Source organism: Malaclemys terrapin, chromosome 10 (assembly GCF_027887155.1).
Source record: "Malaclemys terrapin pileata isolate rMalTer1 chromosome 10, rMalTer1.hap1, whole genome shotgun sequence".
Classification (NCBI taxonomy): Eukaryota; Metazoa; Chordata; order Testudines; family Emydidae; genus Malaclemys; species Malaclemys terrapin.
The window spans coordinates 46,777,705-46,803,803 of NC_071514.1; the positions used below are offsets into that span (position 1 = coordinate 46,777,705).

Below are 26,099 nucleotides of genomic sequence, written 5' to 3' on the forward strand. Positions count from 1 at the left end.
TGTACCTTTTACTAGAGTGTTTATCTTTGTTTGCTGTACTTTGAACCTGAGACTAGAGGGGAGTCCTCTGAGCTCTTTAAGTTTGATTACCCTGTAAGGTTATTTCCATACTGATTTTACAGAGATGATTTTTACCTTTTTCTTTAATTAAAAACCTTCTTTTTAAGAACCTGATTGATTTTTACTTGTTCAAGATCCAAGGGGTTTGGATCTTGATTCACCAGGAGTTGGTGGGAGGAAGGAGGGGAATGGTTAATTTCTCCTTGTTTTAAGATCCAAGGGGTTTGGATCTTGATTCACCAGGAGTTGGTGGGAGGAAGGAGGGGAATGGTTAATTTCTCCTTGTTTTAAGATCCAAGGGGTTTGGATTTGTTTTCACCAGGGATTTGGTGAAGGTTTTTCAAGGTTTCCCAGGAATGGAATCCATTGAAATGGTGGCAGCCGAACCAGAGCTAAGCTGGTAGTTAAGCTTAGAAGTTTTCATGCAGGCCCCTACATTTGTGCCCTAAAGTTCAAAGTGGGGATCCAGCCTTGACATGGACCTAAGAACAGTATTGGATTTTTGGTGTCCTAAGAGGTTTGTGCATATGTTGTTTATTCAGCTATTGCCACCAGCTAATTTTCTTTATTTTTTTTCTCAGCTCTTCCCTGGAGGGGGTGTGAAAGGGCTTGAGGGTACCCCACAGGAAGGAATTCCCAAGTGTGCCTTTCTGGTTTCAAAGGCGTTTTCTGCACTTGGGTGGTGACAGCATCTACCCATCCAAGGTCAGAGAGAAACTGTAACCTTGGGAGTTTAATACAAGCCTGGAGTGGACAGTATTAATTTTTAAAATCCTTGCGGGGGCCCCCCTTCTGCACTCAAAGTGCCAGAGTAGGGAATCAGGCTTGACAAGCTGTTATAGAATGTCCTTTGTGGGGATCCATACTCACAAACCCTTTGTGATGAGTCACCTCATATCCCTATGACATCGTGGCAACTATCAGCAACCAGCTCAGTCTCTTTCTGCTCTTGAGACAGGAAGCACCACCTCTACAGTACTCTTGGAGTGGGCAGAGACAGGACAGCCTTTTAAAAAAAAACACTTAAAAAAAGGCGCTACAAAACCCCCAACTTGTTTGGTTTGGTTTCATATGCCCACCTGTCTTGCAGGTCTCTGGTGGGAATTGCCAAAGGCAGGTGGAAAGGGCTATGGAAACCATCTCCCCACATTTGAGCGTCTCACTAATCAAATCTCTCTCATCTCTGCTGGTAAGTGCATCCTCCCCTATTCAAGTGGACTTCCATCCCAGAGTATAGATCCACAGCCCAGGAATATTAATGGAAAGATTCCCTTTGAGCTCAGTGGCAGTTGGAGCAAGCCCCAGAAAACCAGCCATGGTGCCTCTAATAAAGATAGGTTAATAAAGGCATACAAAGGCAAGGGGCTTCCTCCAGAGCAATATTTGCCTCAGCCTGAGACAAACAACTGCTTGCTTTGCCCTCGAGTTCCTGTATGGTCAAGATATTTGGACTCTCTATGCATCAGTTTCCTGTCTTGAAAATAGAGATCACAAACCTATTATAAGGGGAACCATGGAAGAATTGAGATAGAATGTATTTCTGTCACTAATATTCTCTATATGGAACACCTCTTGATCTCAAACCATGAGCTTAAAGCCAACATGTTGGGGATTGAACCAGGGACCTCCAGAACTAAAAGCATAAATGGTTAGAGTTGGAGCTAAGGTTACGTAGCTGGAGGCTGTAACAGATTCTCATCCCAAAGGCAGTCAGAAGATTTTATAAATTCTTGATGAGACAAGCTTTACAATCACTTTACCCGCTACTAAAGTGCAGCCATCTCTGGGGTGAAACATAGCAGCTGTTTAACAGCACAGAGCAACAGTACATAGCAATTTAGGCCAGGACATGAAGGATAATAACTTTCCAGCTGAAGTGCACAGGGAATTAGGTAAGCACAGTGCAATCCCTAAGAGGGAATTTAACCAGGATGCTGGGCACCAATTCTGGAATTTTCCCTGAGTTTTTAACATCCACAGCAGGAGGGACCTGGAGTCGATATCTCCCTGGCTTTCAGAGATTTTTAAGGCCAAATGGGCCCCCTGTGCTCACCTAATTCTTGATTTGAGTTAATTCTGAGCTCTCTTTCTGTCTCCAGGGGATGAAGAAGATGCCTATCGACAAGGCCGAGTGGGAAGGGTATTTTGATGAGAGTGGCCACCTGGTGAAATCTCGGGATTTTATTTCATCCAACATCCTGGACAGGGTGAGCAGGGTGTGCTCTTAAATGTGACAATCAGCAGGGAGGGCTATGCAGGGTGGGCATCGTGTGCCCTGAGGCAGGGTCTCCAGCTGCAGCAAAGAAGCACTCAGGCTGGGCACAAAGGTGGCGTCAAAACTCCTGTATCCTCCCACAGTCCTGAGGCCATACTGGTGCCAGGCTGGACCCTTCCACCAGTGTAAGCGAGAGCAGTCTGCTGCCAATGCAATGCCCCTTCCACACACCTTTTCCCCAGGCCACAGCCTCTGCAGCTGGTGCAGGGAAGAATGATGTAGGAGCAGCTACACTGGCTCTGTGCCAGCCACACTTCTCCCTAGGCGAGGAGCATCCTCCAGGGGGAGGCATGAACCTGCTCCTTCACAAGGAAGGATCTGGTGTTATTTCAGCAATGCCAAACTCCATACAGGGATTAAGAGAAGATTAAGGCTCATTTCAGGACAGCTAATCCATCTGTAGGGTTGGTGACCTCCGCTGGCCATCAGACTTTAGAAGTACCACATGCTGAGGTTGCTATGACGATTTGGAATCCAAGCATTTTTTAGAAGAAATGTCGTTGATCGTTTCAAGTTTGTGCATCACTAGACAAAAAAATCACTGTGAAAAATATTAATTTTTCACTGGCTTCCCAGTAAAACACAGGAATTCCTGGACCACTCCAATACAACCATTATGCTTATTTGGCTTTTGCATTTTGGAGTTTGTTTACAAATGACTCACTTTTGCCCAGTGAGAGAGAACATATTTTATCACAAAATAACCTTTTTTTTTTTAAACCAGTAAAAATAGCTTTTAATTTTCATCAAAGCAGCCATGGAAACCTGAGCTGACTCCGGACAACCTGGCACCTTTTCAGAGAACTGTGACAATGTCCTAGTTCCCCTTCGGCTTTGCTAGTAGTGAGAAATCTTAGTGCTCAGCCTTAAATGCAGGTAGTTAGCTCTTGTGCTGGCTCCTGCAGGCACTAACTTCCCTTGCACAACTCCACTGACCTCAGTTAATTTGCACAAAATCTGATATCTGCATATTTTGCATTTTGTTCTCCTTGTGCCTGTGCTGCAAGATTTCACCTTGTGACTCAAAAATCACCATTGCAGTGCTCTGAGCTTTGGCTATGCTGTGCCCAGAGAAGGGTTATGGCTAGGTCTGTCAAGTAATCACAGTTAACTCATGCAATTAACTCAAAAAAATTAATTGTGATTAAAAAAATTAATCGCAATTAATCACACTTAAATTTCAATTGGTATTCTATTTTTTGTATTAAATATTTTTGGATGTTTTTCTACATTTTCAAATATATTGATTTCTATTACAACACAGAATACAAAGAATACACTGCTCACTTTATATTATTATTTTTATTACAAATATTTGCACTGTAAAAATGATAAACAAAAGAAATAGTATTTTTAAATTCACCTCATACAAGTACTGTAGTGCAATCTCTTTATTGTGAAAGTGTAATTTACAAATGTAGATTTTTTTGTTACATAACTGCACTCAAAAACAAAACAATGTAAAACTTCAGAGCCTAGTCCTACTCAGTCCTACTTCTTTTTCAGCCAGTCGCTAATTTGGTCTACACTACCCCCCCCAATTCGAACTAAGGTACGCAACTTCAGCTACGTGAATAACGTAGCTGAAGTCGAAGTACCTTAGTTCGAACTTACCTTGGTCCACACGCGGCAGGCAGGCTCCCCCGTCGACTCCGCGGTACTCCTCTCGCTGAGCTGGAGTACCACAGTCGACGGCGAGCACTTCCGGGTTCGACTTATCGCGTCCAGACTAGACGCGATAAGTCGAACCCAGAACTTCGATTTCCAGCCGTCGAACTACCTGGTAAGTGTAGCCAAGGCCTTAGACAAACAAGTTTGTTTACATTTACAGGAGATAATGCTGCCTGCTTCTGATTTACAATGTCACCTGAAAGTGAAAACAGGTGTTCGCATGGCACTTTTGCAACCAGTGTTGCAAGGTCTTTAATGCCAGATATGCTAAATATTCGTATGCCCCTTCATGCTTCAGCCACCATTCCAGAGGACATGAGTCCATGCCAAAGATGCTTGTTAAAAAAATAATGCATTAATTAAATTTGTGACTGAACTCCTTGGGGTATGTCTCCTGTTCTGTTTTACCTGCATTCTGCCATATATTTCATGTTATTGTAGTCTCGGATGATGACCCAGCATATGTTGATTTTAAGAACACTTTCACAGCAGATTTGACAAACTGCAAAGAAGGTTCCAATGTGAGATTTCTAAAAATAGCTACAGCACTCAACCCAAGGTTTAAGAATCTGAAGTGCCGTCCAAAATCTGAGAGGGACAAGGTGTGGAGCATGCTTTCAGAAGAGTTAAAAGAGCAACACTCCAATGCACAGGGCCGGCTCCAGGCACCAGCGCAGCAAACAGGTGCTTGGGGCGGCCAACGGAAAGGGATGGCACGTCCGGTTCTTCGGCGGTAATTCGGCAGCGGGTCCCTCAGTCTCTCTCGGAGGGAAGGACCTGCCACCAAATTGCCGCTGAAGAATGAAGCAGCGGCGGTTGAGCTGCCGCCAAAGTGCCACCGATCGCGGCTTTTTTTTTTTTTTCCACCGCTTGGGGCGGCAAAAACGCTGGAGCCGGCCCTGCCAATGCAGAAACTACAGAACCCAAACCACCAAAAATGAAAATCAGCCTTCTGACATCTGACTCAGATGATGAAAATGAATATGTGTCGGTCCGCTCTGCTTTGGATCATTATCAAGCAGAACCTGTCATCAGCATGGACACATGTCCTCTGGAATGGAGGGACATATGAATCTTTAGGGCATCTGGCACGTAAATATCTTGCGACACCGGTTACAACAGTGCCATGTGAATGCCTATTCTTACTTTCAGGTGACATTGGAAACAAAAAGCAGGCAGCATTATCTCCTGCAAATTGTAGCAAAACTTCTTTGTCTGAGCGATTGGCTGAAGTAGGACTGAGTGGACTTGTAGGCTCTAAAGTTTTACATTGTTTTATTTTTGAATGCAATTATTTTTTGTACATAATTCTACATTTTTTAAGTTCAACTTTCATGATAAAGAGATTGCACTACCATACTTGTATTAAGTGAATTGAAAAATACTATTTCTTTTATTTTTACAGTGCAAATATTTGTAATAAAAAATAAATATAAAGTGAGCATTGTACAAATTCAAATTTTTTGCTAAAACTCTGTTTTCATCAAAAAGCTGTTTTCCATCCAAAAAACGTTTTGACCCAAAAATGGTGACCATCTCACCTTATGGCCAAACACCAAGACATGAGGACTAAGGAAATATTCAGAGGTTTGAGGCCGCAGAACTTTCCCTGGGAAATGGGTGCCCCACTGCCCTTTGTGCCAATAAAAACCCCCTGTATTCACTTTGCCATCCCTTTCAGGGTCTGGATCCAGCAGTGAGATCAGAGGCATGGAAGTTTCTCACTGGCTACTACTCCTGGAGGAGTTCGCATGATGAGAGGCTGACTGTTGACAGTATGAGGAGGTATGGATCTATCTGTTTGCAGTGTCCTTCTATATCGGGCTCCAGAAGGTACACAGGTGAAGCCGATGGTTTCACAGGCATCCCTGAAGATTTGATGATGATCATGATGATGATGCAGATTATGGTAGAATCTGTGAACCCCGGCCAAGGATCAAGGCCCCATTGTGCTGGGAGCTCTGCACACAGGAAGCAAAGAAGAGAGCTCACAGTCCACATGTCAGAGAGGGCACTACAAGGAGACGAGACAGACACTCCAGGGTGAATGAGTTGGGAGAAAGAGATATCACAATTGAGCAGAAACCCATCTGTCCCAGCTTGCCACTTGCCAACCCAGTGCACCCTGATGAAGGCTAAGCATCATGGGTGGGTTCCACGGAGGGATTTAACAGGGTAAGGTGGTGGCTTTGCAGATACTGATGGGCCACGCTTATGTCAGCTTTGAATGCGGTAAAATAGATTTAATTAAAACAGGTTCTTAATCTGGTGACAAAAGTCAGGACCCTCATTGTCCACAGGTACCAGCCCCAATGGTGTGATCCCACAGCAACTGTGCTGAGCTTCTCTTTTGGTTTCTTCCCTTCCAGCCTCAGGGCTGCTCCAACTTACACTCTGTTTCCCATGGGCCTCCTATGGTCCTTGGAAAACAGACCAGCTGTAGTACCGAGCATTCGAACTATGTCCCTGAGCCACCCGCTATGCTATGACCTGGCACAGCCCCTATGCCAGCTTTGCACTGGCTGAGGAGGGAATGTTCTGAGACCCCTTTCTATCCCCTTGAAGCTGAGTGGTACAGAATGGCCTTAGCATAAATGAGATGTAGGTTCTAGCCGTTTTAATAACAGGCTCAGTGGCTCCATTACAGTTGCATGGTGGATTTTGCACCTTTCCATGCACTCAGGACCATTACTTTGTAGAGGTCAGACATGGTGTCACGGACTCACAAACAGACTCACAGATCGTGCCCACTTAGCCCCGTGCGGTCCGTGCGGGGTGCCCCTTTTAGTGAGACAGCCCTTCTCGGGGGTCCACTCTCTCTCTGGATCAGGCCCCTCCACCTCCTGGATCCGCACCTCTCTGAGCCTTAGCACGTCTGTCTCTGCCGTGGGCCCCCTCAGGGAGTCTACTCGCTCTGGACCCCCGGGGCCTTCACCCCCGAAGGGGTTGATGCAACCCTGTTCTCTAGACTGGAGTGACTCTCAGCCAGCATGAAACAGGAGGGTTTATTGATAGTTGAACACAGCACAGGAAACATTCTGACCCTCAGGCCTGGCCTCCCTCAGCACAGCACATCCCAGTCTCCCTGCATCCAGGTGGGCTCTGCCTGCTTCCCCTCTCCAGCCCCGAGCCCCCCTGCTCACAGCTGGGCATCTGAGATCCCCGGCCCCAGGCCCCGCCTCTGTCCATTGTCTTCTCTCCAGGTATACAGGGTCGTAAACCAGGGCCTCCACTCCTGCTTCTCTCCTCTGGCTGGAACCGGCTGGTTCAGTCACTGGGTCCTCACTCTGCAGCCCATTGTCCTCCCACTGGCCAGAACCGGCTGCGTCTCCTCAGCTGGGCCTCTGGGTCACCAGGTCGCCAGGTCACCGGTCGCTGGGGTATCCATCCTCCCGGCCATTGGCTGGGTCCCCATGTCCTCTCTCCAGTCCTCTGCAAAACACACTCACCTCACCTCGTTAAACCAGTAACACCCAGGGAAACTGAGTCCCACCCCCTCCGCATGCAAACCATTGAAACTCCACAGAAAACAAGAAAAACCCCCACTTCGTCACACATGGACTGGGTGGAAACAGGTGCAGCAACTGTGCCTCAGTGGGAATGTGAACATATCTGAGGTCAAGCCTTAGGGGTCAGATCCTGCAGCAGTCTGTCCCTGAAATCCCTACTGACATCACAAGTTGCTCCCCAGATGACCTCCAGCTGTCAGCTTCTTTGCATCTCAGTTTGTTTCCAGAATCCTCTGGTCATTAGCACTTGCCTTGGAAGAGACCAGAGGGAAAAGCCTAAATGTGCAAGCAGAGCGTAGGGCTAAAGTGTTGCTATTGCTCCATGGAACTGCAGGTGAGCTCTGCCAAGGGAAACGAGGGTGAGGAGGGAGTTATTACCCATGGCAGAAAAATAACAATAAAAGAGTGGAAGAGACACCTGGATTTCCACGCTGTGACTGGGTCAGCAATAGCAGGGAGCAAACCCAGGACCTCTGCTGCACATGTGACCAGCCACGAGTGGGGTGGACAGAGTGCCATTCTGAAAGGGTGGGGGCAGTTACCATTGAAGATGGCTCCCCAGCAGGAGATGTGATTAGAAGAAGGTGGGGAGGGGCTAGTGGCTTGTCTTCCTATGGTGACCCGGTCTAACACCCCTGCATGCTGCAGTTACCTTTAGAATTTCTATTTTGATACATTTTCTGGAGCCTTCCCTTTTCCCTGCCAAACTGTAACTGCTACATGGAGAACCCTGGCCTTCCACCCAGGTTACTAGGGTGCACGCCAGAGCACCTAAGAACTTCACAGTGACGGCTGGGAGAGAGTCCAGCAGCCACTTTGTTATCAGTGTAATAGTAAATATTTATATAGTGCTATCACCCCTTTGTACTGGGTGCTGTACAAATGTAGAAGAGAGACAGTTCCTGACCTGCAGTATACAATCTAAAAGACTGAATTTCAGGACACTATTCTGCTAGATACCAGCTGAGCATAAGGCCCCAGATCTTCCTGCTCCTAAAACACAGTCTTTTAGCTCTTGAGCTAATGGAGAATCTCTATCAGTTGTTAGCAGTATAGGACTTAGGATGTGTAAACTATGCATTCTGTCCTCTTGTGGTGGCTAGGTCAGCTGGAGATTGATGAGCCTTCCACAGCAGTGTCTAGAAGAGACAGCTCTTTTAGCTCAGAATTTAGGGCTCATATATTAAGATCCAGAGGTCCCGCATTCAATCTTCACTGCCAATGACCCACACAATGCTGTCCAACTTCACATTGGTAATGCTGACAGGTTTGCAGAGGGTAGTGGTGCACACGCACATGCCAGTTCGTTGCAATATTAGCTAGACAACCAAAATTAAAATCTTGGTAAAATTATTAATTTTTCACAACCTAGTTGCAAAACTGGGGACAATTTCTAAATAAAACAGATCAACTGCCTCTTTCCTACCCCCCTGATTTCCTTCATTTACTGTGAATCTTCATTCATCAGGTTCTGATGGTGCAAAACTCTTACCAATCCCTTATGACGTTATGCTCAATTCTTGCAGCGTATTCTCAATAGCTACCTCCCACATTCTTTCAGGAAAAGTTACGAGGCCTTGTGCAACATGTATGACAAGATCCAACCGTTACTGGAGACAGAGCACAGGGACTTCATGCAGGTCCGCAGCTTCATCAGTAAGTTGTCACAGGGGTTGAATTGGGTGTTTCCAGGGGTAGAGGAGCAGGGGGAGAGCAGATAGATGAGTCAATGTGATTTGCCGAGTCGCTAGCCCCTTGTCACATGGATCTCCCTAAGCTCCAGTGATCACCCTTCACTGGAGATTCTGACTCAAATGGCTCAAGACTGTGATCTGTTTGCCTTTCAGAAGTTTAAGGACACCTGTAGTTTGATTTCATTCTTTCACAAGCCTTACTCAGGAGAGATCAGCTTAGCTTTACATGTGATCATTTTCCATCTCGTCTGTTAAGCAGTATTGGACGTAACTTTATCTGGAGGCAGACCTCCAGGTGCAGTCAGGAATATTATTGTTATGATTCACTAGGTATAACTGTTGTTTCTGTGTCATTAATGATTTGGACCACCGCCCTGACACTGTTCGAGGGGGCACTGTACTGCCAGAAGCACTGCCTTTCAAATGAGATGTAAAACCAAGGTCCTGATCACTGCTAGTCATTAACAGTCCCATGATGCTATTGGGAAGAGAAGGAGTGTTAACCCTGGTGTCCTGGCCAAATTCCAACTCAAGTAATTACGTTGCTGCTCACCTAAACTCCCCCCCTGCAGTTCCACTTTGTGATATTCTTCTAGTCCTGAACTGTAGTATTTGATTGCTTGAGCTAATGAATTCCACATCTTTGCCTGGAGCCATCAGCATTTCAGAGATGGGTCAAGTGACCCAGGGAGAGAAAGTTATATAAAGAAAGATACTAGATAGAGATGTAGTAAGAGAGAGACTAGGAGTCTGGAAATCCCCTCGGGGTCAATTGCTTGTGGATGAAAGGAACTACAAAAGTGATTAGCATTATTATATTCAGATTCCCATTTAGTCTTCTCCCAGTTGTACAACAAAAGGAATATTAAACGATACTGCAAACTTAATGTTACACTGATTTGTAACTTGCATAAATCAATCAGCTGAGACAGGAAAGAGCCTTAACACCGAGGTAGGACTGGGTGGATACTTTAGAAGCAATTGATTCTCCATCCTGGCGGAGAGCCTTAGAAAAATCAGAGTCATAGAAATGCATTGGCAGGAACGAGAGGTCATCTAGTGCAGCCCCCTACACTGACCAGGTAAGGACCAAGTAAACCTAGACCATCTCCAGATTTTTGTCCAACCTGTTCTTAAAACCTCCAATGACAGGGATTCCACAACCTCCCTTAGAAGCCTGTTCCAGAGCTTAACTCCCCTTACAGTTAGAAAGGTTTTCCTAATATCTAACCTAAATCTTCCTTACTGCAGATTAAGCCCATTGCTCTTGTCATGGAGAACAATTGATCCCCATCCTCTTTACAACAACCCTTAACATCTTTGCACAATGTTATTAGGTCCTCCTCAGCCTTCTTTTCTCAAGACTAAACATGACCAGGTTTTTTTTAACCTTTCCTCAGAAGTCAGGTTTTCAAAACCTTTTATCGTTTTTGTTGCTCTCCTGTGGACTCTTGCCAGTTTATTCACATCTTTCCTAAAGTTTGGTGAGCAGAGACTTCACCAGTGCTGAGCAGATCGGGACAGTTACCTCCCGTGTCTTGTATACAACACTCCTGTTAATACATCCCAGAATGATATGAGCCTTTTTCACAAGTGCATCATACTATTGACTCACATTCCATTTGTGATCCACTATAACCCCCAGACCCTTTTCAGCAGTACTACCACCTAGACAATTATTCCCCTTGTATAGTTATGCATTTGATTTTTCCTTCCTAAGTGAAGTAGTTTGCACTTGTCTTTATTGAATTTCACCTTGTTTATTTCAGACCAATAATCTAATTTGTCAAGGTAGTTTTGAATTCTAATCCTTTCTCCATGGTACTTGCAATCTCTCCCAGCTTTGCGTCATCTGCAGATTTTATAAGCATACTTTCTGTGACGGGCTGGGTCACAGAAACCCCCTTGGGACTGCCACCTGATGTGCTGGGACTACCTCTGAGCCCGTTTTCCCTGCCAGCTTGGGACTTCAGTACCCTGTCTTGTTGAGCCAGACATGCTAGCCTGCTGCAAACACAGAGCCACATCTGAACCATGTCTCCCAAAAGCTGCAGGCTTAACTGAAAACAGCTTAAGAAGTGCTCCTGTCTCTAGCACCCAGATACCCATTTCCCAATGGGATCCAAACCCCAAATAAATCCATTTTACTCTGTATAAAGCTTATACAGGGTAAACTCATAAATTGTCCACCCTCTATAACACTGATAGAGAGATATGCACAGCTGTTTGCTCCCCCAGGTATTAATACTTGCTCTGGGTTAATTAATAAGCAAAACGTGATTTTATTAAATATAAAAAGTAGGATTTAAGTGGTTCCAAGTAATAACAGACAGAACAAAGTAAATCACCAATAAAAATAAAACAAAAACATGTAAGTCTAAGCCTAATACAGTAGGAAACTAAATGCAGGTAAATCTCACCCTCAGAGATGTTCCAATAAACTTCTTTCACAGACTAGACTCCTTCCTAGTCTGGGTTCAGCAATCACTCACACCCCCGTTGTTACTGTCTTTTGTTCCAGTTTCTTTCAGGCATCTCTTTGGGGTGGAGAGGCTATCTTCTGAGCCAGCTGAAGACAAAATGGAGGGGTTTCTAGGGCCTTATATAGTCTTTCTCTGTGTAACATCACAGCCGCAAGACGGGGTCTCTAGCCACCTGGGCAAGTCACATGTCTATGAATGATTCAGCTTTTTGCAGGCTGACGCCATTGTTTACATGTTAGTTTGAACATTCCCAGGAAAGCTCAGATGTGGATTGGCATCTCCCAAAGTCCATTGTTAGTTAAGTATTCCCAATTACTTGAATAGCCCCTTCACACTATGTTGACCAAATCTGCCTTATGTGCTTCCTACAGCAAACACTTTAAATACAAGCATACAGCCAATGCTCATAACTTCAGATATAAAAATGATACATGCATACAAATAGTATGAATATATTCAGTAGATCATAACCTTTGCAAAGATATGTTACATGGTATATCTAGCATAAAACATATTTTAGTTATGTCATATTTACACTCATAAGCATATTTCTATAAAGCGTTATGGGGTGCAACGTCACGCTCTCCACTCCATAATCCAAGTCATTAATGAACATATTGAATAATATCAAACCCAGGACTGTGGGACTCCACTAGATACGCCCTCCCAATTCAACAGCAAAGCATTGATAACTGTCATGCATTCAGCAGAATGTGTTTTTATCACCTTGACTCCAACTGAGTGTAAAGGAAATCACATTTTGCCTCTATGTAAACAGATATGCACTTAAACAGTGGATACCAACAATTGTCTCCTCCAAGTTCAGTCGTGGTTCCAGTGCAGCTCCCTTGTTCAACTTGGCTTAGAGAAAGTTGTGTTTCCCAACATTCCAAGGTCATACTTTGCCACTCCCCTTGGGCCACTTGCACCCAATCAGAAAGACCCACAGCCAGTAATTCTGGATGCAGAACACTGATTTAAAGTAACACACATTATCTGCCATTTGGTGAGTTATTAGCAGCTGTAGAAGTGTAGTTTAGCAGTAGCTGGTGCTGCCACATCCAGGTACTTGAACAATGTATTCTTCCCTCAGCAGTACATTTTGAGATTTGGATTTCACCTAGCAAAGAGTTTGCCTATTTGAGCAGAATTTCTCTTCTCTTTATTTCTTGCTACTAAGGGGTTATAAGCCCATAGAGGTACATGCAGTACCGCAGCCTACTGAAATCCAACATTCACATTCAAGATGTAGCACTGCCAGCATGCTGGGACTGATTGTGGACCTAGAATACCCTGCCACCTATCAGCAGCTTTGAGATTCTGAGCTCAGAGCCCTTTCATACTGCTCACCTCACCACAGCGGTTTTACCACAACATCCATTCTGTCTATCATAGGCATTTCTAATATACCCATCCCCGGGGTCTCTGCACAGGCCAGTCACATACAGTAAGAGCATTGCAGGGGCCAGATTCTGCACTGTATTAATTTTCCACTCAGTGCAGTATGGAGGGGGAGCTGGTTATGGCTCCCTTATTCTCTACCCAATCCTGGCGCACGATAAAGCACTCCAGGCTAGCATCAGTCTTTCAAAGACTGTCAGCCAGCTGATGATAGCCAGAGCATAATGTGATCTGGACACATCCCCTACTCTTCCCTCCCTGAGCATGCCCCTGTCTGCCTTTGATATGCCCTCTGAACCAGAGCCAGAAGGAGAGGGTGGACCAGAAGCCAGCTGTGCCAGCTGTATGCCCACTGAAGACTCCCTCCAGCCAGGGAAATCCTCAGCAGTGGAGATTGGGTCAGATCCCACACCCGGATCAGTGCAAAGGGAACAGAGCCAGGCAAAGAACCTGTCTCAGTATGTCCAGTCATAATATCACATGCATTTCCTTGGATAGTTCTGCAGCTAGCAAACAAGTAGGAAATAAGGAATCTGTAAGCTCCCCTTCACCTCAGGAGGGCTGCATGATCTGAGCCAGCGATGCAGTCTGCCCCATAAGGGAAACATGGCTGTTTCTCCCACAACAGACTCAGACCTGCAGAGACTGTACCTCCGAGATGCACAAGGCTACGCCATAGTGGACAAGAAACAGCTGGAGAAGATCCTTCTGCTAAGTTACGTATGCAACACGGAGGCTGGTGAGTGCTGGGGCAGCGGCACACCTGGGCATCGGCAAAGGATCCTTATCATGTCTCTGAGGCTTACAGTGATCATATGTCCCGTTTTGGCTGGGACAGTCCCTTTTTTAAGCCCTGTCCTGGCCATCCCAACTTTTTTTCCAAAAGGTGGGCATTTGTCCTGTTTCCTCTTGCTGACTTAATCAGTTGGCAAGAGCAAAATGGTCAAATGCCCTCTTTTGTCACAAAAGTGGGGTACGGTGCTGAGGGGGCAAGTGGAGATATCAGCCCCCTGCAGGGGGGAGGCAGGGCTGGGGGGAGGAAGCAGGTTCCAGAATTCCAGCATGTGTGGCCCCCCCCCGTAGGGTTCCAGCAACAGGCAACAGCCTCCTGCGGGGACTACGCTCCCTCCCGCCCCCCGGTCAGGGTTCCAGGGATGGACATGGCATGGGGGAGGAGGGGGGCAGGGTTCCAGGAACTGGCAATAGCATGGGGGGGGGCTCTGGTGAACCACTGAGGGTGTCTCATTTTCTCTTTGGGAAATATGGTCACCCTACTGAAGCTCATTTCTGAAAGAGGGATGTGCAGGTGCTTTCCACTGAGCGAGATGGCAGAACAGGCGAGGGGTATGCAGAATGGCAGGGGGGAAACCACATGTAGAAGAATAGGAGGTGGTGATTGGGCCAGGGAAATCATGGGCAGTGGGGTGACTGGGAAACAGTGAGGGATCATGGGAAGTGGGGTGAGTAAGGGGCTGGGTGGTAGTGAAAGGGACATGTTTGTATCACTTTCAGGTTTCCTATTCAAGTATGGCCAAAATGCCTCCTCTCCCAAACCAAATGGTGACATGCCAGCCATGCCACAGAATGCACTCCTGGAACATGCCCAGACACTACAGTGATGGGCACATTACAAGGACCTGGTAAAACAGAACACAGTTAAACCCTCCCCCAACCCTGCCTGTGCGGTCCCTGCCCCCCAGTGACCAACTAAGCTCCCACAATCTGCGTTCTGTGCAAGGGCAAATCCCCCAGGGTGTTAGGGAACTGTGCATTGTGCACTCATACAGACTGTCTCACAAAGAGGCCAAGGCTCACGTGGGTCACTGGAACTGAATTCCCCTGTCCCAATTAGTGGTGACCCCTCCCAGTCAGAGCTGTGACCCGGGGTGGAGTAGGGGAGGGGCTAGCAATGGCACTGCCCAAGCTATGGATAAACAAAGGACTTTGATCTCCACTACTGCCCATGTGACTCTTCCACAGGGCAGTGAGCCCCTGGGTTAGACCCTGTAACCTGCACCCCATGCCTGTGCTTCATTCCCTTCTGATCTGTTCATTTCTGGAATTTGTTGCCCCTCCCTCACTTAAGAGGGTGGGGACTTTCATTGTCTTGGTGAGCTCCACCCACAAATCCCTGTTATCGAGTGGGAGGAGAGCTTCCATGAGCATATTAACCTAATCCCCAGGGACATGCTGTTTCGTAGCATGTTTCTGGATTGCTGCAGTAGTTTGTTTGCACATATGTCTATCTGTACACGTGGGTGTGTGTCTGTATGTTCTCTCTCCTGGCAGAGTACCAGCAGGGGTTCCACGAGATGCTCCTGCTATTCCAGTTGCTGGTGGAGAAGGAACATGAGGTCTACTGGCTGTTTCAATTCTTCCTCCAGAAAACAGTAGGTCAGAGAGTTTGTAGGGCCCTGGCTTTGTGCCCTCACTGAGCCATCCAGTTGACCAGCCTGCAGCAATGCTTCCTGGAGGCAATCTGCCTGACCTGACCATCCACACCCAGCTGTGGCAGACACCCCAGAGAGAAGAGGGCCAGTCTTCCCCCTCCTGGTTTGCAAGCCCACCCTCTCATCCCCAGTAATAAGTCACCCAACTCAACTTTTCCTCCCAGCCACCCTGCACCACCCCCTGTATGACAAATGGCGTGACTTGACCCGTGTCCCACCTACCAAGCCACCCTGAGCCAGCCCTACAGGAGATGCCCAAGCTGCTGGTGGAAGCTGGATAGTTGGGGAGGTAGTTGCAACATCAGAAGACCTTGAACAGCAATTTGGCAAAACATCCCCATCATTCAGAATGAAGGGTGGGAGAGAATCAACTGTTTCCTAGCTCCTACTAACCCAATAGGCCAAACTTACCAGAACTGAAGCAAAGAGGCTCCTGGGTTTTGTAGATTGGCACCTTGTTGGATAAAGTCAGCCCAGGAAAGCGGCAAACAAATATCCAATAAGACGCTGTCCTCACCATGACTTCCCACCATGCCCCTCAGGGCATTGCACCTCTCCAAGTTGGCAAGCCAAAGGCGACGCCCCCTGGCTGTCTCAGAAAGACAGACCATCTTGGACACCATGCAAGCCAGGTGTCTATGAGCACCATGCAAGCAGAGGTTATATCTAATGTATGTTTAACTTTAGACATAGTAGTGCATGCTTACGGAAACAGAGAAACATAAGCAACAGTGTGCCCGAAGTTTGTGTCTAATGACTGGTTCGCCAGAGGGTAACATCCTACTGCTGCTACCAGCTACTGGGAGTGTACCTTTTGCTTAAGCAGTAGCAATCTATACTACAATTCAGGAGGTCCCAGGTTGAAACCGAGTTGGTGACTCATGCAGGAGTAGTGTAAACCCTGGCCAGATCCATTCCTGGGGTAAGGCCAATGGAATTATGGGAAGGATGAATTTGGCTTCATGGATTTAACAGGAGGTTGTAGCCAAGCTGGGCCATCTGTTCTCTTCCTGTCCTCCAAGCCTTCCTGAATTGTCTTCCAGGAGCACAGTTGTGTCGTGAACATTGGGGTCGGGAAAAATCTGATAATGCTGAAAGCCGTGATTGCATTTATGGATCCCATCTTTGCAAAGCACTTGGGTAAGTCCTGCTACTCTCCTTCTCTACCCAGAGAACCACAAAGCAAATGCTACTGGAGCTCAGGTGGTGTAATTTCCAGGTGCTGGAAGCAAAACAAAGGAACCATTTGCACAGGTTTCGCCTAGTTCTGCCACATCTCATGTGCATGGAGGCTGAGGCCCTGAGCAGAGGTCCCACATCCTGGATTTCCTGGCATTGGAGCAGGAATCTCAATCCTCCCCCATCCACTTTTCCTGTCTTTCACTACCACAATCTTGTGAATTTCACAAGGATGGGTAGAGGGAGTGGTCCTCTCGCATTTCATAGAATCACGGAGCTGTGGGGATGGAAGGGACCATGCAAAGTCATCAAGTCCAGCACCCTGTGCTGTGGCAGGACCAAGTAAACCAAGACCATCCCTGACAGGAATTTCTCTTTTAAGGCTCCTTTCCTGCATTGAGCTGTCCTTTCCTTAGACTAGAAAGGCCAGACCTGGCTTCTTCTACTGATGTCACCTTGGTGGAAAATCCAAGCTCTTCCTTCCCCTCCAGGTCCTACACTATACCTCCATGCCACTTCCAGGGACATTACATGGGTTTAAATAGGAGGCTTGAGAATGACTGGGGTTGCCAATACATCCCAGTTTCCATGGGACAGTTCCAATATTGACTCACATTCTACATGTCATGGGGATGGGTCGTCAGAGTCTCGGCATTTTTTGGGGCCTGTGTAATTTCCTCTTGTTATGACATAGCATGGAGTTGCCATGACAATGCCTTGACGTTGCACAGCAATGTAACAGCATCCCATTCTGTGACAATGTCACTACATGCTGATGCTGCATTGCCTGATGACAATGAGAGCTGGCAACATGGTGATGCAATGTCGAGGCGTTGCAACAGTATGTTTGCTCTGGAGAACCAACTTTTAAAGGTGGCAACCCAACATGTAGTGCAGCAAACAAAGCAACTGAGAAGAGTGCCCTAGTGTGAGACTCTCTGACTTATACATGCACAAGCTGGATGGTAAGGTGTGTCTCAGTCCCTGACCTGAGTTTATGTTTCTCATCCTCCAGAAGGGAAGAGCAGAGTTGTGCAGTCACTGTTCCCCTGGTTTTGCCTCTTCTTCCAGCAAGTCTTCAAATCCTTTGATGATGTCTGGAGACTGTGGGAGGTGAGAGCTTTCTGCCATTCTCTGGCTTTCTTGGAGCCTGGAGGCATGATGGATACCTGGCATTTGTGACTTTCCTTTTCCCCTACAGAGGGCAAAGATTCTCAGCCAGAGAAGCTGCCTGAGTGACTTGCCAGAGTGGATGTGACTCCAGGGCAATGAACTAATCACCCCTTGCATCATTTCTGTGATTGAGGACTGATGACATGGCCCACTCCAGAGTGGGACTGGAAACTAAGGCTGGTCACAAATGGCCTATAGAAACTGTGGACTTTGACTTTGGAGTCCTGGGCTTTTTCACTAGCCTGCTCGGTGACCTTGGGTAAATCACAGCCCCGCCCTGTGCCTCAGTTTTCCCATCTTTAAAATGGGGTAAGGATATTGCCCTCGTTTGTAAAGCACTTTGAGACATGCTGATGAAAAGCACTTAGATAAGATCTAGGAATGATGATGGTGATTTTTGAGACTGGGAGAATGAGGCAGCTCAATTACAGCTTCCATGAGGCATTGGCAGCAGCATTTCCAAATTGAAATATTTTGGGTTTTGGTTGAAAAGATTCAGTTTTTGCCCACGATCAGATCCGCAATCTGCTAGCCGACTTTTACCTGTATCTGCATCCACACCCACAGCAGCAAACTATCTCACAAGGGCTAGCGATGGGAGGGAGGGGCAGGGGGGGGCAGGGTCTTGCAGGGAAGAGGCAGCGCGATGGTGGTGACTGGGGATAAGGAGTAGTGTGGGGGTGAGGTCTTGAGGAGAAGGGTAGGGTTGCCAGGCATCTGGTTTTCGGCCGGAACGCACGGTCAAAAAGGGACCCTGGTGGCTCTGGTCAGCACTGCTGACCAGGCCACTAAAAGTCCGGTCGGCGGCACAGTGGGGCTAAGGCAGGCTCCCTGCCTGCCCGGCGCCGCGCTGCTCCCGGAAGTGACTGGCATTTTCCTGTGGCCCCTAGGTGCAGGTGTAATCAGGGAAGCTCTGTGCGCTGCCCCAGGGAACTGTGGCCAATGGGAGCTGCGGGGGGCAGTGCCTGTGGGGGCGGACAGTGCACAACGGGCAGAGCCACCTGGCCACCCCTGCACCTAAGAGCCAGACATGCCTGCTGCTTCTGGGAGCAGCGAGGAGCCAGGGCAGGCAAGGAGCCTGCCTTAGCCCTGCTGTACCACTGACCAGGAGCTGCCTCAGGTAAGCGCCGCCTGGCTGGAGCCTGCACCCCGAATCCCCTACCCCAGGTTGGAACCCCATCCTGCACCTTAACTCCTTCCCAGACCCCACACCTCCACCTGCACCCCAACCCCCATTCCCAGGTCAGAACACCCTCCTGCACCCAAATACCCTCCCAGATACCCTAACCCCCTGCTCCAGCCCTGAGCCCCCTCTTGGAGCCTGCACCCCACAGAGTGGGGGGAGAGTGAGTGATGGAGGGAGGGGGGCTGGAGGGAAGGGGGCTGGGACCTCAGAGAAGGGGCAGGGTAGGGGCGGGGCCTTGGGGAAGGGGCATGGCAAGGAAGTTCATTTTTGTGAAATTAGAAAGTTGGCAATCCTAAGAAGGGGCGGTGCAGAGGGGGTGGCTGGGGGGAAGGGGTGGCACATCATGTGCTGCTCCCCAGGGGCTCGTGAGCGATGGCACACAGCAGCAGCAGTGGGTGTTGCATCACAGCGGGGTGGAGGGGTGGGGCGCTGGAGCCCCACCCACTCCAATCCCTATGGCCGTGGGCAGGCCCTGCAGCCCAGGAGCGCGGCCAGAGCTGCCGGGCTGGGCCATGGTGGGGATGCTGGCACTACCTGAGGAGCCCAAGCTGCTGGACACGAAGTGTCGCAGCGAGCGGGTGCTGGGCAATCCTGACTCCAACCTGCCGCTCAGCCCCAGGCACTGGCTGCTGCCACCAGCCTGAGCGTGCCACGCCCCACAGGCTGCCTGAGTCAGACACTGCGGGCCAGGCACCACTGGTGAGTAGAGCCCTGCACGATTGTATTTGCATCCATTCCACTATCTGCGGAGATGAAGTGAATGTCTGCAGAGTTGCAGGGCTGTACAGCGAGGTTCAGATATTTTGAGTGAGCCTCTGAATCTGTGAGACTTTCTTGTGGTTTGCCCACTGGCAGTCTTCACTCATGTAATTCCCCTCAGCTTGAAAGATGACAACATCTAGTGCTCTTCATCAATAGCTCTTAAAGCTGCTCACAAATGAGGCAAGGATCATTACCTTAAATGGGGAAACTGAAGCACAGAGACTTGTCCAAGTCTCACCACAGGTTAGCCAGGGTTAGTATCCAGATCTCCTGAGTTCTAGCCCAGTGCTCTACACACTGGACAATGCTGTCTCATTGTAAATCAGCAGTTACTGATTTCACCAGCTGAGAATTTGCCTACCGCCTTTACCCCAGTAGCTATCCAAAGCCCTGTGTGTGTGTCCAAGTTCCAAGGCTAAGGGAGGATTGCTGCAGCAACAGGATTCTTGCCCCACCAAACCAAACCACTCACTTAGTGTTCTCATTTCCCGGCCCTTTCCCCGGTGGTTTTCATATCTCAATTGGTATTTGCACACAGCTCTCTCTCCATGCTCGCCCTTCCTGCTGAGGTCTCAGGGCTGTGCCATGGAAGGGGAAATTCTCTCTGGGATGGGGAAGATGGTGTCTGAACACCCTGTGCAGACAATGCTGGAAGTGAGATTATTTGGCCAAGTGAGTCTCCAAAAAGATATCAAAAGCTATTTTGCCCTTGGGCAAAACCTAGAATCAGTTCACCCAGCAGCAAATGCAGCTCAGACCATGTGGATGAGTTCATTGAAAGATGAACGACCAATATTGGTTTATGGTTAATTTGCACTTGCTTAATATAGTGGAGTCTGTATGGACCCAGCAAGTCAGGGGGCTCTGTGCTGTTGCAGGTGCCATGTTTTGGCTGAGATGTCAAGCCAAGGGCCTAGGCACTTGTTTTTGATAAAGAGCCCCTACTATGTATTTTCCAAGAGGAGTAGCAGGGGGTTGGACTAGATGACCTCTTGAGGTCCCTTCCAACCCTGATATTCTATGATTCTATGATTAGCTCCAGTGTTGTCGGCCAAGATCAGGGCCCTATTTTGCTAGGTGCTGTACATAGAGCAGGAGACGGTACCTACCCCCTAAGAACATATCCTCTAAATTGATCCCTGCTTTACACTCAGGTGGGAAGCTAAGGTCCAAGAGGATAAGGGAATCTGTGGCAGAGGTGGGAATTGAAGCCAACTCTTCTCAGTTGCATTCATGAGCCCAACCCTCCCTAAAATTGCTCCTGTAATTTCGTGTGCATCAACTGTTTCTCCATTTCCCCTAAAAAAACAACAAGGAGTCTGGTGGCACCTTAAAGACTAACAGATTTATCTGGGCATAAGCTTTTGTGGGTAAAAACCTCACTTCTTATTTCCCCTATTTGTGTAGTGTGCTGCATGCTCTGAAATAGCTGCCTTGTTCCACCACACAGGTGGTTGCATTTGAATGGCAGATGACTCAGTGATCTCAAAGATATAGTCTATGAAAAGCTTTGGGATCCTCCAGCATAAAAGGCACTATAGGCTGCTAGTTCCTCATGTTTGGTTCCTGAAACAAAAGGTTCAGATTCCGCTGGGTTTGGGTGGAGCATGGGAATCACCTCTGATGTTTTTCACTGATTCTGGCCCATGGTCTGTTTCTTCCAAGGTATTCCTGATGGGGATGCCCTGCAGAAATTTCCAAGTGATCGTGGCTTACACTATGCTGCAGAGTGTCAGAGACCAAATCCTCCGCGAAAATATGGGTGGAGATGACATTTTAATGGTGAGCCAGCCAGCAGGGAGCCTGGTGTGTAACACAGCTCCCCGCCCCCCAGGAAATCAATAGATGAGGGGGGAATGGGATGCACTGCATCACCCCTCTAGGAGAGGGGTTCAATTCCAGCCCTTCTCAATAGCAATAGAGGGTTGTTGCCATCAGGCTGCTGTTTGGTGCCCTGAGTGAGATAAGTTGATGGGTCTCAGGCCAGGTCCCAGTGGACAGCTACATCACCTGACATATCTTTCTGCTTGGTATGGATCGGCTCCTGTACAAGGGTTTGCCGGGGCTCGACCCTCTCCGGGGCGTCGGGGAGCCACACCGGTTCACTATACACTGGTGCTTGGGTACTTCGTCTGGCTGCAGGGTCTTCCTCGGCAGCCCTTGCGGTCCTGGAAGACACAGTAAGCCCAACCCTGGCTCAGGGCGGGGCACCAATGCTACGTCAGGGGCTCAGGCCCTCAGTCAGGGCTGAGCAACAATAGTAGGCCCAAGCCTCAAAAGGCCTGGGAGATGGGGAGACTGCCACCCACGGGTTGGGTGGCAGGGGGGACGCAGGCCCTCCCACTCCACTGCGTCCCAGCCCGGGGCCCTAGCAGCGGCAGAAGACCCGCTGCTGTCAGTGGGGATCCTGGCCACAACACACTGACATAGGCTCTGGCAGTGCTGCAGCCAGACTCGGGTCGGCTGTCCCCGGGCTACTTCCACACTTCCTCTCGGGGCCTACCTGGGTCCTGGTGTCAGCCTCTAGGGGATCCAGGATCATGGGTTTGTCAGGCCAGCGATTGATTGACAGGTCCGGCAGCTCCTCTGGATAGCGGGCGCAAGGCAGACCTGGCCAGTCCTGGGCTGCGGGGTCTTCCCAGCCACAAGCTAGGCTGGAGACGTCTGGTCTCTCCAGCAGCTGGGGCCTAACTGAGCTGTGAGGGCGAGCTTTTATACTTCTGGGTCGCCGCCTGACCCTCTGAGGGGCGGGCTCAGAACTCCCTAGCTCCGCCCACTCTGGCCTCTGGATGGGCTCTTCCCCCTCCGGGGAGGTGGGGAGCCACATGGCCTCAGTACAGCCCCCTTGTTGGCAGAGGCCAAACAATGAATGTGAGTGAAAGGACACACTCACCCGCTGAGGTGGGCCTCCCCACTCAGGGATAGGACATATTGGTAGGGAACACTGAGGGAAGCATGCACTTCCACAGCATGAGCTCTGCCTGTCCTGGTTGCCATTCTCCAAAGTAGTCAAGTGGCACTTTTCTCAAATGTGAGTTCAGTGTTTTTAGTGGACATTAGCCCAAATATGAACACAGGATCCTAAACCCCCTGAGCTTTGGGGATATTCAAACCAGGAGCCAGATCCAAAATCTACAACTTGGTCCTTTCCTGATATGCAGAACTTGAAGGAAGCTTGGCATCAGATCTGATTCCTAGCCTGACCTTTGTGAAGAGGTCCCATTTCAATTTTTCAAGCTATAATCTCTGAGAATAGATGGGGAAGGACAAAGGGGCAATTTTCAAGTCAAAAAAGGGAATTAAGAATCTAGATCCCTGGTTCCTACCTAATGCAGCAAATTCATTCTTCAAGAGGACTTATGAGGAAAGATTTATTATAGGTAGAGCTAGTAGTGCTGCCTGGAGTTAAAGTTCTCCAACACTTTCTTTTATATGGCCATGTTTACACTTGCTCAGACGTTTGCCAAACTAACTATTCTGGCTGAAATTTCCCATGCTAGGTGTCAGCCTCAGGCTGATTATTTTTGGAAAGTTTCAGCAAAAGCAATTCAAGACATTTCTGATAACAAGATTAGGGAAAGATACGTTGTTTTGCCCATGTTAAAAATTCTCACAACCATTTTTGGAAGCTCTCCCCTCCTCTCCCCTCCTGCTTTGGGACTAGGACTTGAAATCTGGTGGGGGAGAGGGGCAGGGAGCTCCTACTAAAAGAGGCAGGGGTCCTGTGGAAAAGATAGTATGCAATCATATAATTAAAGACTGTATCATAATGCATACACGCAAGGGGAGCCCAATTAAAGGTGCCCAGAAACCTTAATTCTGGCCCATCCTAATGTTTGAGTACTTGACTTTGCAGTCTTCGTGGTCTTTTAATGTAGGTTTGCATGTGTAATATAGGATAGGTTCCCTGAAGGAAGTGTGGGGGAGGGACAGGAGTGATGGCTGAGTTCAGTATTTAAAGATTTGAAATACCAATAAAGGAAAAGGCTTGTTTGGATGATCAAAAGAGGAATAAATAGGAGTAATCATCAGATAAAAGCCAGTAATGGAAAACGTCTGAGCGACTCTCCTGACAGTTAGATCCGTGAGACTGTGGAGTAGCCTCCTATGGGAAATAGTAGGTATTCCAACACCTAATAGCTCTTTCCTGCCTCTCATTTCTAAGATTCCCTGATATAACCTTTTCATGATTGCCACTTCTCTTGACCCCCCTCTAGTTTTGCATTTGGCACCCCTAAAATTTGCAGATGGTCTAAAAGATGAAGTGATTCAGTTCAGCACCCATGAACATGGATGGTTATCTAAACCTCCTCCAGACTGTCCTGAACTCATTGTCTCTCCAAGCATCTTCAGTGACCGGCATGTCCTGTTGAATGTGCATTACTTTTTATTAATATTACAGTAGGACCACTAGAGATTGGGGTCCTGTTGTGCTAGGCACAATAAGAGACACTCCCTGCCCAACAATCTAAACAGGCAAAGGCCAGGAGGTGAAACAGATGGACAGGGACTTGCCCAAGGTCACCCCACAGTCAATGGCAGAGCCCCAGGTTTTTCATATAAAAATCCTGAGTTTTAAAGGGCCAGTTTCCACTGGACATTCGGTGGGAAGGTTTCTCGGGTCCAGGATGGGATTTCTGGTCAAAACTACAGGGAGCAAATGACCCACTTCAGACCAATCAATAGCCTAGTGATCAGAGCACTCACTTGGGACACTTACGGTCACATTCCTGCTCCCAATCCAGCAGAGCAGGGACTGAAACTGCAGTCTGTCACATCCCAGGGGAATAGCCCCTGGACTATTCTGGGGTGGGGCTCTGTCTCTCTGGTTCATCCTGATGCGGGATGAGATTTTTTTTTAATTTCAAAATTTTTCACAGGACAGGAAAACTGTTTCCTACTCAGCTCTACTCCTTAGGCCTTAGCCTCCATGGGACCAGGTCACCTCTCTCCATCGTAGAATGCGCCAAGGATCTGCAGAGCAGAGTGGAGAGGAGACTGCTGTATATCGTATCAGAACAGAATCTCTCATGAGATTCCCAAACCCTGTCAGGGATGATCTAGGTTTACTTGGTACTGTCTTAATGCAGGGGGTTGGACTAGATGTCCCCTCAAGGTCCCTTTCAGCACTGCATTGCTATGATTGTAATCCCTGGTGGGAAGTAGAAGGAGGGGATGAAATAAAGAATGGGAAACGTGAGAATAAAAAAGTGAAGCAAATGTCAAAAATGCATAGTGTTCAGACTTGGATGAAGATACAGGTAGCTCCTGGGAGCTGAGTCACCCAGTCCTAGCTACCACATCAGATACCCCTTGCCCTGGTTAGAACATTCAGCAGGCAGGAGAGCCAGGTTTTGAGCAGTGGCAGGGTTGGGGGGTGATGGTGCCAGCTTCGGTGATACCTATTGGCTTGAAAAGGCACTCCACATACAGCTAACGGCCACTGGGGGAGCAGCCTCCTGCCCCCTATTTTCTCCACCCTGGTTGGTGGTGTCTCTGGTCTTCTTTCCTCCCGTAGGTCTGCGGGAACATCATAGACCTGGATGCAGATGAGCTGATCTCCAAAGCCTGCTCAATGTACAAACTGCTCATGGAACACAAGGACAAGGTAACGGACAGAGACTTGTGCTGCCGGAATGGGGGGCTGGGAGAATCATCTCATCAGTGTCTCACCCAGCCCCTTTTCTCCACAGGTCCCAGATGAGCTGAAGGAGTTCTTCCTTCAGGGAGATCCATAGAAACAGAAGGGTTAGCAATAAATGTGTGTCCCGGAGTGGGCATCAGAGTCTGGCCCTGGCTGCTGCGCCACCCTGGCAATATAAACAGACTAAGTAATGCCCCCCGTCCCTGGGGGATCTATCAGTTCGGGGGTGGGGCAGGACTGACATAGGTAACTGCTGCTGGAGAGGAAAGGGCTGCAGCTGGAGCTCACTGGCAGCTGGAAGGAAGTCCCAGCAGGGGCTGCTCTGTTGTACACCCAGAGGGCCACCAGCCCTAGACCAGCTCCGAATCCTGGAGGTGCGAGAATGGCATAAAGCCGCCATAGTAATCCCTGGGGCTCCTGGGGCCATGCCCACCCCTTAGTATGTGAGTCCATGTGGCATCAGGCAGAATTGAACCTGCAGTTCACTGTGTCTCTCAGGCCCTGAGCCAAAGCCCCCTGGCATGAAGAGGACTTCCATTGGCTGCAGCAGGCTGTGGCTCTGTGCTGTGTGAATGCCCCAGCTGAGCAGACAGCTTGTGGCACTAGAAGGCA

General features: G+C 48.4%; 1 protein-coding gene across 1 annotated transcript; it reads left to right on the plus strand.

Annotated features, from left to right (window-relative positions):
* Positions 1-1,083: 1,083 nt before the first annotated feature.
* Positions 1,084-25,590, plus strand: TBC1D21 (TBC1 domain family member 21). The gene is made up of 11 exons (XM_054042854.1): positions 1,084-1,249; positions 2,160-2,267; positions 5,688-5,791; positions 9,077-9,171; positions 13,722-13,832; positions 15,383-15,483; positions 16,587-16,683; positions 17,738-17,835; positions 21,509-21,625; positions 25,362-25,451; positions 25,537-25,590. Exons 1-11 carry the CDS (start codon positions 1,190-1,192, stop codon positions 25,579-25,581), a joined length of 1,026 nt encoding a protein of 341 aa, XP_053898829.1. The 5' UTR covers positions 1,084-1,189; the 3' UTR covers positions 25,582-25,590.
* Positions 25,591-26,099: the final 509 nt, after the last annotated feature.

Excerpts from the sequence above, each read along its gene's own strand:
- TBC1D21 (XM_054042854.1), top strand. The coding sequence starts at position 1,190 with ATGGAAACCATCTCCCCACATTTGAGCGTCTCACTAATCAAATCTCTC. Across the intron at positions 9,172-13,721 it reads GCAGGTCCGCAGCTTCATCA|ACTCAGACCTGCAGAGACTG; the intron begins GTAAGTTGTCAC and ends CTCCCACAACAG. Across the intron at positions 15,484-16,586 it reads AATTCTTCCTCCAGAAAACA|GAGCACAGTTGTGTCGTGAA; the intron begins GTAGGTCAGAGA and ends ATTGTCTTCCAG.